The 10,092-nt window shown below is 36.2% G+C and overlaps 1 protein-coding gene across 1 annotated transcript; it reads right to left on the bottom strand.

The window, feature by feature from the left end:
* Positions 1–5,846: 5,846 nt before the first annotated feature.
* On the bottom strand, positions 5,847–6,280 carry LOC129953472 (uncharacterized). The gene is made up of 2 exons (XM_056066722.1): positions 6,142–6,280; positions 5,847–6,094 (listed from the first exon to the last, which is right to left on the bottom strand). Exons 1-2 carry the CDS (start codon positions 6,278–6,280, stop codon positions 5,847–5,849), a joined length of 387 nt encoding a protein of 128 aa, XP_055922697.1.
* Positions 6,281–10,092: the final 3,812 nt, after the last annotated feature.

The raw sequence follows: 10,092 nt of genomic DNA on the forward strand, positions 1-10,092 counted from the left end.
GGTGTGATTTGATTTTCGTCTAGAACATCAAAAATCCTTCAGGATGCTCCAAAATGACTCATCTATATCTATAATGATAGATCTTGATTAGGAGTATCTTTTTCTAGTACATGTCAAGTATCTATTTTGAAGTCTTGATCGATTTTGGGGGTTGGGAAGGATCAGGTGATGGTTTTGGGTGTGATTTGATTTTCGTCTAGAACATCAAAAATCCTTCAGGACGCTCCAAAATGACTCATCTATATCTATAATGATAGATCTTGATTAGGAGTATCTTTTTCTAGTACATGTCAAGTATCTATTTTGAAGTCTTGATCGATTTTGGGGGTTGGGAAGGATCAGGTGATGGTTTTGGGTGTGATTTGATTTTCGTCTAGAACATCAAAAATCCTTCAGGATGCTCCAAAATGACTCATCTATATCTATAATGATAGATCTTGATTAGGAGTATCTTTTTCTAGTACATGTCAAGTATCTATTTTGAAGTCTTGATCGATTTTGGGGGTTGGGAAGGATCAGGTGATGGTTTTGGGTGTGATTTGATTTTCGTCTAGAACATCAAAAATCCTTCAGGATGCTCCAAAATGACTCATCTATATCTATAATGATAGATCTTGATTAGGAGTATCTTTTTCTAGTACATGTCAAGTATCTATTTTGAAGTCTTGATCGATTTTGGGGGTTGGGAAGGATTAGGTGATGGTTTTGGGTGTGATTTGATTTTCGTCTAGAACATCAAAAATCCTTCAGGATGCTCCAAAATGACTCATCTATATCTATAATGATAGATCTTGATTAGGAGTATCTTTTTCTAGTACATGTCAAGTATCTATTTTAAAGTCTTGATCGATTTTGGGGGTTGGGAAGGATCAGGTGATGGTTTTGGGTGTGATTTGATTTTCGTCTAGAACATCAAAAATCCTTCAGGATGCTCCAAAACGACTCATCTATATCTATAATGATAGATCTTGATTAGGAGTATCTTTTTCTAGTACATGTCAAGTATCTATTTTGAAGTCTTGATCGATTTTGGGGGTTGGGAAGGATCAGGCGATGGTTTTGGGTGTGATTTGATTTTCGTCTAGAACATCAAAAATCCTTCAGGATGCTCCAAAATGACTCATCTATATCTATAATGATAGATCTTGATTAGGAGTATCTTTTTCTGGTACATGTCAAGTATCTATTTTGAAGTCTTGATCGATTTTGGGGGTTGGGAAGGATCAGGTGATGGTTTTGGGTGTGATTTGATTTTCGTCTAGAACATCAAAAATCCTTCAGGATGCTCCAAAATGACTCATCTATATCTATAATGATAGATCTTGATTAGGAGTATCTTTTTCTAGTTCATGTCAAGTATCTATTTTGAAGTCTTGATCGATTTTGGGGGTTGGGAAGGATCAGGTGATGGTTTTGGGTGTGATTTGATTTTCGTCTAGAACATCAAAAATCCTTCAGGATGCTCCAAAATGACTCATCTATATCTATAATGATAGATCTTGATTAGGAGTATCTTTTTCTAGTACATGTCAAGTATCTATTTTGAAGTCTTGATCGATTTTGGGGGTTGGGAAGGATCAGGTGATGGTTTTGGGTGTGATTTGATTTTCGTCTAGAACATCAAAAATCCTTCAGGATGCTCCAAAATGACTCATCTATATCTATAATGATAGATCTTGATTAGGAGTATCTTTTTCTAGTACATGTCAAGTATCTATTTTGAAGTCTTGATCGATTTTGGGGGTTGGGAAGGATCAGGTGATGGTTTTGGGTGTGATTTGATTTTCGTCTAGAACATCAAAAATCCTTCAGGATGCTCCAAAATGACTCATCTATATCTATAATGATAGATCTTGATTAGGAGTATCTTTTTCTAGTACATGTCAAGTATCTATTTTGAAGTCTTGATCGATTTTGGGGGTTGGAAAGGATCAGGTGATGGTTTTGGGTGTGATTTGATTTTCGTCTAGAACATCAAAAATCCTTCAGGATGCTCCAAAATGACTCATCTATATCTATAATGATAGATCTTGATTAGGAGTATCTTTTTCTAGTACATGTCAAGTATCTATTTTGAAGTCTTGATCGATTTTGGGGGTTGGGAAGGATCAGGTGATGGTTTTGGGTGTGATTTGATTTTCGTCTAGAACATCAAAAATCCTTCAGGATGCTCCAAAATGACTCATCTATATCTATAATGATAGATCTTGATTAGGAGTATCTTTTTCTAGTACATGTCAAGTATCTATTTTGAAGTCTTGATCGATTTTGGGGGTTGGGAAGGATCAGGTGATGGTTTTGGGTGTGATTTGATTTTCGTCTAGAACATCAAAAATCCTTCAGGATGCTCCAAAATGACTCATCTATATCTATAATGATAGATCTTGATTAGGAGTATCTTTTTCTAGTACATGTCAAGTATCTATTTTGAAGTCTTGATCGATTTTGGGGGTTGGGAAGGATCAGGTGATGGTTTTGGGTGTGATTTGATTTTCGTCTAGAACATCAAAAATCCTTCAGGATGCTCCAAAATGACTCATCTATATCTATAATGATAGATCTTGATTAGGAGTATCTTTTTCTAGTACATGTCAAGTATCTATTTTGAAGTCTTGATCGATTTTGGGGGTTGGGAAGGATCAGGTGATGGTTTTGGGTGTGATTTGATTTTCGTCTAGAACATCAAAAATCCTTCAGGATGCTCCAAAATGACTCATCTATATCTATAATGATAGATCTTGATTAGGAGTATCTTTTTCTAGTACATGTCAAGTATCTATTTTGAAGTTTTGATCGATTTTGGGGGTTGGGAAGGATCAGGTGATGGTTTTGAGTGTGATTTGATTTTCGTCTAGAACATCAAAAATCCTTCAGGATGCTCCAAAATGACTCATCTATATCTATAATGATAGATCTTGATTAGGAGTATCTTTTTCTAGTACATGTCAAGTATCTATTTTGAAGTCTTGATGGATTTTGGGGGTTGGGAAGGATCAGGTGATGGTTTTGGGTGTGATTTGATTTTCGTCTAGAACATCAAAAATCCTTCAGGATGCTCCAAAATGACTCATCTATATCTATAATGATAGATCTTTATTAGGAGTATCTTTTTCTAGTACATGTCAAGTATCTATTTTGAAGTCTTGATCGATTTTGGGGGTTGGGAAGGATCAGGTGATGGTTTTGGGTGTGATTTGATTTTTGTCTAGAACATCAAAAATCCTTCAGGATGCTCCAAAATGACTCATCTATATCTATAATGATAGATCTTGATTAGGAGTATCTTTTTCTAGTACATGTGAAGTATCTATTTTGAAGTCTTGATCGATTTTGGGGGTTGGGAAGGATCAGGTGATGGTTTTGGGTGTGATTTGATTTTCGTCTAGAACATCAAAAATCCTTCAGGATGCTCCAAAATGACTCATCTATATCTATAATGATAGATCTTGATTAGGAGTATCTTTTTTTAGTACATGTCAAGTATCTTTTTTGAAGTCTTGATCGATTTTGGGGGTTGGGAAGGATCAGGTGATGGTTTTGGGTGTGATTTGATTTTCGTCTAGAACATCAAAAATCCTTCAGGATGCTCCAAAATGACTCATCTATATCTATAATGATAGATCTTGATTAGGAGTATCTTTTTTTAGTACATGTCAAGTATCTATTTTGAAGTCTTGATCGATTTTGGGGGTTGGGAAGGATCAGGTGATGGTTTTGGGTGTGATTTGATTTTCGTCTAGAACATCAAAAATCCTTCAGGATGCTCCAAAATGACTCATCTATATCTATAATGATAGATCTTGATTAGGAGTATCTTTTTCTAGTACATGTCAAGTATCTATTTTGAAGTCTTGATCGATTTTGGGGGTTGGGAAGGATCAGGTGATGGTTTTGGGTGTGATTTGATTTTCGTCTAGAACATCAAAAATCCTTCATTATGCTCCAAAATGACTCATCTATATCTATAATGATAGATCTTGATTAGGAGTATCTTTTTCTAGTACATGTCAAGTATCTATTTTGAAGTCTTGATCGATTTTGGGGGTTGGGAAGGATCAGGTGATGGTTTTGGGTGTGATTTGATTTTCGTCTAGAACATCAAAAATCCTTCAGGATGCTCCAAAATGACTCATCTATATCTATAATGATAGATCTTGATTAGGAGTATCTTTTTTTAGCACATGTCAAGTATCTATTTTGAAGTCTTGATCGATTTTGGGGGTTGGGAAGGATCAGGTGATGGGTTTGGGTGTGATTTGATTTTTGTCTAGAACATCAAAAATCCTTCAGGATGCTCCAAAATGACTCATCTATATCTATAATGATAGATCTTGATTAGGAGTATCTTTTTCTAGCACATGTCAAGTATCTATTTTGAAGTCTTGATCGATTTTGGGGGTTGGGAAGGATCAGGTGATGGTTTTGGGTGTGATTTGATTTTCGTCTAGAACATCAAAAATCCTTCAGGATGCTCCAAAATGACTCATCTATATCTATAATGATAGATCTTGATTAGGAGTATCTTTTTCTAGTACATGTCAAGTATCTATTTTGAAGTCTTGATCGATTTTGGGGGTTGGGAAGGATCAGGTGATGGTTTTGGGTGTGATTTGATTTTCGTCTAGAACATCAAAAATCCTTCAGGATGCTCCAAAATGACTCATCTATATCTATAATGATAGATCTTGATTAGGAGTATCTTTTTCTAGTACATGTCAAGTATCTATTTTGAAGTCTTGATCGATTTTGGGGGTTGGGAAGGATCAGTGATGGTTTTGGGTGTGATTTGATTTTCGTCTAGAACATCAAAAATCCTTCAGGATGCTCCAAAATGACTCATCTATATCTATAATGATAGATCTTGATTAGGAGTATCTTTTTCTAGTACATGTCAAGTATCTATTTTGAAGTCTTGATCGATTTTGGGGGTTGGGAAGGATCAGGTGATGGTTTTGGGTGTGATTTGATTTTCGTCTAGAACATCAAAAATCCTTCAGGATGCTCCAAAATGACTCATCTATATCTATAATGATAGATCTTGATTAGGAGTATCTTTTTCTAGTACATGTCAACTATCTATTTTGAAGTCTTGATCGATTTTGGGGGTTGGGAAGGATCAGGTGATGGTTTTGGGTGTGATTTGATTTTCGTCTAGAACATCAAAAATCCTTCAGGATGCTCCAAAATGACTCATCTATATCTATAATGATAGATCTTGATTAGGAGTATCTTTTTCTAGTACATGTCAAGTATCTATTTTGAAGTCTTGATCGATTTTGGGGGTTGGGAAGGATCAGTGATGGTTTTGGGTGTGATTTGATTTTCGTCTAGAACATCAAAAATCCTTCAGGATGCTCCAAAATGACTCATCTATATCTATTGATAAAAATAAAACAACCGATCAGTTTGACTTCCAGGATAAAAAGAGGAAGTTAAAGCGTTTAATACAAAAGACTTGAGGTTAGAACTACATAATGTAATGTAATGTAAAGTAATGAAAGTAAGTATAACAATTTGTAAGTCAGTGTACTAATGAATGTATTCAGAGAGTGATTAATTAATTCAAGTTAATAATGTATATTCTCAACACTCCCCCTCATTATTGACATTTTACAATTTCTAATTGAAAAGCAAAAACAAACAATTATTAAATAATATTAATTTTAACTTTAAAGTATTCAAATTTTTTCTTTACATAAAGGTTTAGTGAATATGTCAGCTAATTGTTCATTAGTTGGTATATAAGAAATATCAAATAAATTTTCATAATACTTTTTCTCTTATAAAATGCACTCGAACGTCGATATGCTTTGTCCTCGAATGGTATTCCGGATTTTTGATAAGTTTCAAAGCTGTTGTCTATATAAAGCATTGCTCGCACATCGCACTCTTGTAGGATATCTCTTATTAAAACTCTTATCCACATGAGTTTCTTTTACGGCTTCTGATGCTGCCACGTATTCAGCTTCCGTTGATGATAGTGCTGTGCATCGTTGTCTTCGTGAACCCCAGGCAATTGGTGAATCTCCTAGTAGGAATATATAACCACTAGTTGATCGTCGTGTGTCCGACATCGCCAGCGTAATCGGAGTCACTATAACATAAAAGATTTAAGTTACATTTATTTTTGAAAAAATATACCTATATTTTGAGTAGCCTTCAAATAACGAAAGACTCGTTTCAATGTTTTGATATGCTGTGGAGCTGGCCTGTCCAGGTATCGACTTAAAACTCCAACAACATATGAAATATCTGGTCTTGTAGCTATGGCCAGATACATCAGGCATCCAATCGCTTCTCGGTACGGGAAAACCAGTTTCATCCGTAGAAGTTGGACTGAGAAGTGACGATTTTGATATTGCTTCGCACGGTGTAGCAAAACCTTTTGATTCTGCCATATTAAAACGGCTCAAAAGACGTTGAATGTAAGCAGACTGCAAAACATGAATATCTCCAGCAGAATTTCGCTTCAGTTCCAAACCAAGGTAGTAATTCGCCTTATTCATCGTAAGTTGCAAATGTTGATTTAAGTATGTAATCAGCTCATAATATATCGTTCACGTCGGTTGCTGCCATCAGTCCATCATCTATATACAGCGCGATTATAACAATTCTCTCCTCTTTCCGAAGCACGAACAAACATGGATCAGCAGCGCACGTTATAAAATTATAATTATTGAGTAGTTTAGATATGGTCAGGTTCCAGTTTCTCGAAGCTTGTTTGAGGCCGTATAAGGTTTTTATTTAGCTTACAAACCTTTCCCGACTGGTCCACATATCCAATTGGCTGCGCCATATAAATGTCCTCTTCTAATGTCCCGTTCAAAAAAGCGGTTTTGACATCAAATTGGTATAACAAAAGTCGGTTTACCATGTAGCTATGGCAATAATTGTTCGTATTGAATTGAATCTAGCAACTGGGCTAAAGGTTTCGTTGAAGTCGATTCCTTCTTGTTGGCTACAACCTTTGATAACCAACCTAGCTTTATATCGCTCAATATTGTTTTGAGCAGAAAGCTTAACTTTATATACCCACTTACAAGGAATTACCTTTCTATCTTTTGGGCAATCCACGAGCTCCCATGTCTTGTTCAGTCGATGAGCTTCCATTTCTTCTTCCATAGCTGCCATCCACATTTTAGAATCCTCTGAATTGATAGCTTCACTATAGGTCAATGGCTCCATCGTCCCAGCCAAAAATGCATGGCCTTCTGTTATTGCAGCTACCAAACTTGGATGAGGCCCCGCGTCCCAATTTTCATTGCTGCGGAGCTTGGACTTAAAAACAGAATCTGAAGCTCCATCGAATTTCTTTTGACCTCGACGACGTTGTTGTGCGGCTTCTAGCTCTTTACTTTTCGTTTTCTCATTGGCTTTTATCAAAGTGTTTTCTTCGGCCTCTGCTCGGTGCGGTCCACCCTCTTCTGCCAAACTAAATTGATCATCTTCGCTTCCTGTCAAGTTCTCCAGTCTATCTGTCTCAACTGCAACATCTCTCAACGGCTCATCAACAACAGCATCAACAGGTTCCTTAATATCTTCCTTTGGAGTTTCATTTGAAGTTTCCAGCTTGAAGGTTGCCTTCTCTTTAAACAAAATATCACGAGAAAGCTGTATTTTGTTTGATTCTGGTACCCAAACACGAAACCCCTTTGTATTATCTGGATACCCAACAAAGATTCCCGACGAAGCCTTTTTATCCCACTTTTGCCTTTTTTCCTTAGGAATATGTATGAAAACTTCACTGCCAAAAGACTTCAAATTGCTAATACTGGGAGTTTGCTGCAACCACAACTCATAAGGGCTTTTGTTCTTAACAGGAGACGGTCCAAAACGATTTAATAAATAAACCGCCGTATTGACAGCTTCACTCCACAGTCTAAGAGGCAAGTCGTTGCCATGCAGCATAGTTCTAGCAATTTCCACAATAAAACGCATGTCCCTTTCCGCACGTCCGTTTTGTTGAGGACTATAAGGAACAGACAATTGATGAATAATCCCACGTGCTGACAAAAGATCTTGAACATGTTTATTGACAAACTCCAAACCATTGTCGGACCTGAGAGTTTTAATGTTATTGCTTAAAAGAGACTGAACTTCATTAAGAAATTTTTCAATTAAAGACGGAACCTCACTTTTTTCTTTAATGAAATATACTTTTCTAAAGCTTGAATAATCGTCTTTGAACAATAAAAAATACCTTGAACCTCCTAACGACTTCGTCTGCATAGGGCCGCATAGGTCTGTGTGCACGAGAACACCTCTTTCTGTTGCTCTAGACTGACTTTCACCAAATGGAGAACGATGCATTTTTCCCATAGCACATGCATCACAAAAAAAATTGGGGTTATCAACAAATTTAATTTCACGTTGATTAAGTATTTTTTTAACTTGTCCAATGCACATGTGACCTAACCTGTTATGCCACACTTCCAGAGATTCAATTTTAGACACTAGATTAGCATGAACACTTTCATTTTTTACTCTAAAAAGCATTTTATATAGGCGACTACATCTGATGCCAATAGCAACTGGTTGGCCATCTTTCAAAATCTCACATTTTTCACTGTCAGACACTAGGGAATAATTGTTTTTATCCAACGCACTTCCAGAAGAAAACAAATTAACTCTGATGTCAGGAACAAAATACACATTTGTGAGTCGCTTTTTAACCCACTGTTGATGATTGTATGCTTCGATATGGATATCGCCTCTACCATGCGCTCTGATCTGGGTTCCATTGCCCACTGTAATCATGACTGGTGTCTCCAACTTCTCGTAAGAACTGAACCATTCTCGCCTAAAGCACATGTGCTCACTGGCTCCCGAATCTAAAACCCAATCATCTACTGTCACAGCATCTCCGATGGTAATCGTCTCGCAAACAAATGCATCACAGCTGCTTCCATCAATAGAAGCACTCTCACGATTTGCAAAATTAAGTTGCTTTGAGTTGTTTCTCTTTGGACAATTATTTTTCCAATGACCAGACTGTTTGCATATAAAGCATTTACCTTTGCGTCTCTGAGAGTTTTGATTCTTCTTCTTATTAGATTGACCGTATTTTTTCTCGTCTTTTATGTACAAAGCTGCTTCTGTTGACCTTTGAGCATCACATGTGCCCAAACGAGTTTCTTCCATAATTAGTCTAGATCTTAAATTACCAATGGTCTGGTTTTTTGTTTCAGTCGATTCCCACGCACTAAAGAAATGTGCAAATTTTTCTGGTAACGTCATCAATACCTTGGTAACTAACATAGACTCAGAAACCGATTCACCAGATTCTCTAAGCTGCTGAGTTAAACTCTCTAACTTGCTTATGTGAGTCGCAATGTCATCATTTTTGTCTTTTTTAAAACCATGAAATTGTTGCTGTAGCATGCTTATGCTAGTATTTGACTTTTGATCATAAATTGAACAAAGCTTAGACCACATTTGATTTGAAGACAAACAATGCATAATATGCACTAACACACTTTGTCCAATTGACGTAGCAATTATTTTTTGCGCTTTTCTATCCCTTTGATGCCATGTTTTCAACTCCAACTTGGTAGCAGGTTTTGTTTCATCGACAACTGGCATCTTCTCTTCTCCAGTCACAACCTCGAAGAGATCACTTGCGTTTAGAAGAATACGTACTTGAAATTTCCATGTGCACCACTGTTCTGCACACTGAAGTTTGTCTATTTTAATTGTTTCGTTGTCCATGTCAGACACAAAAAAAAAACTTCTAGGAAATTAAATGCTGATTTCTCAAAACTGATCTTCTTTAATCTCTGCAATCCGGCCTTCTTTTACGAATCTGAAATATTACTTTTATTTCTCGCAAAATAACGAATTCTCCGCAGTTAAAAGAAAAGACTTAGATTATGGTAGATGTAAAAAAAAAATTTAATTTAATTATTACAAGGGACTGGGCCCATAACCTGATAAAAATAAAACAACCGATCAGTTTGACTTCCAGGATAAAAAGAGGAAGTTAAAGCGTTTAATACAAAAGACTTGAGGTTAGAACTACATAATGTAATGTAATGTAAAGTAATGAAAGTAAGTATAACAATTTGTAAGTCAGTGTACTAATGAATGTATTCA

Source organism: Eupeodes corollae, unplaced genomic scaffold, assembly GCF_945859685.1.
Source record: "Eupeodes corollae unplaced genomic scaffold, idEupCoro1.1 scaffold_986, whole genome shotgun sequence".
NCBI lineage: Eukaryota > Metazoa > Arthropoda > Insecta > Diptera > Syrphidae > Eupeodes > Eupeodes corollae.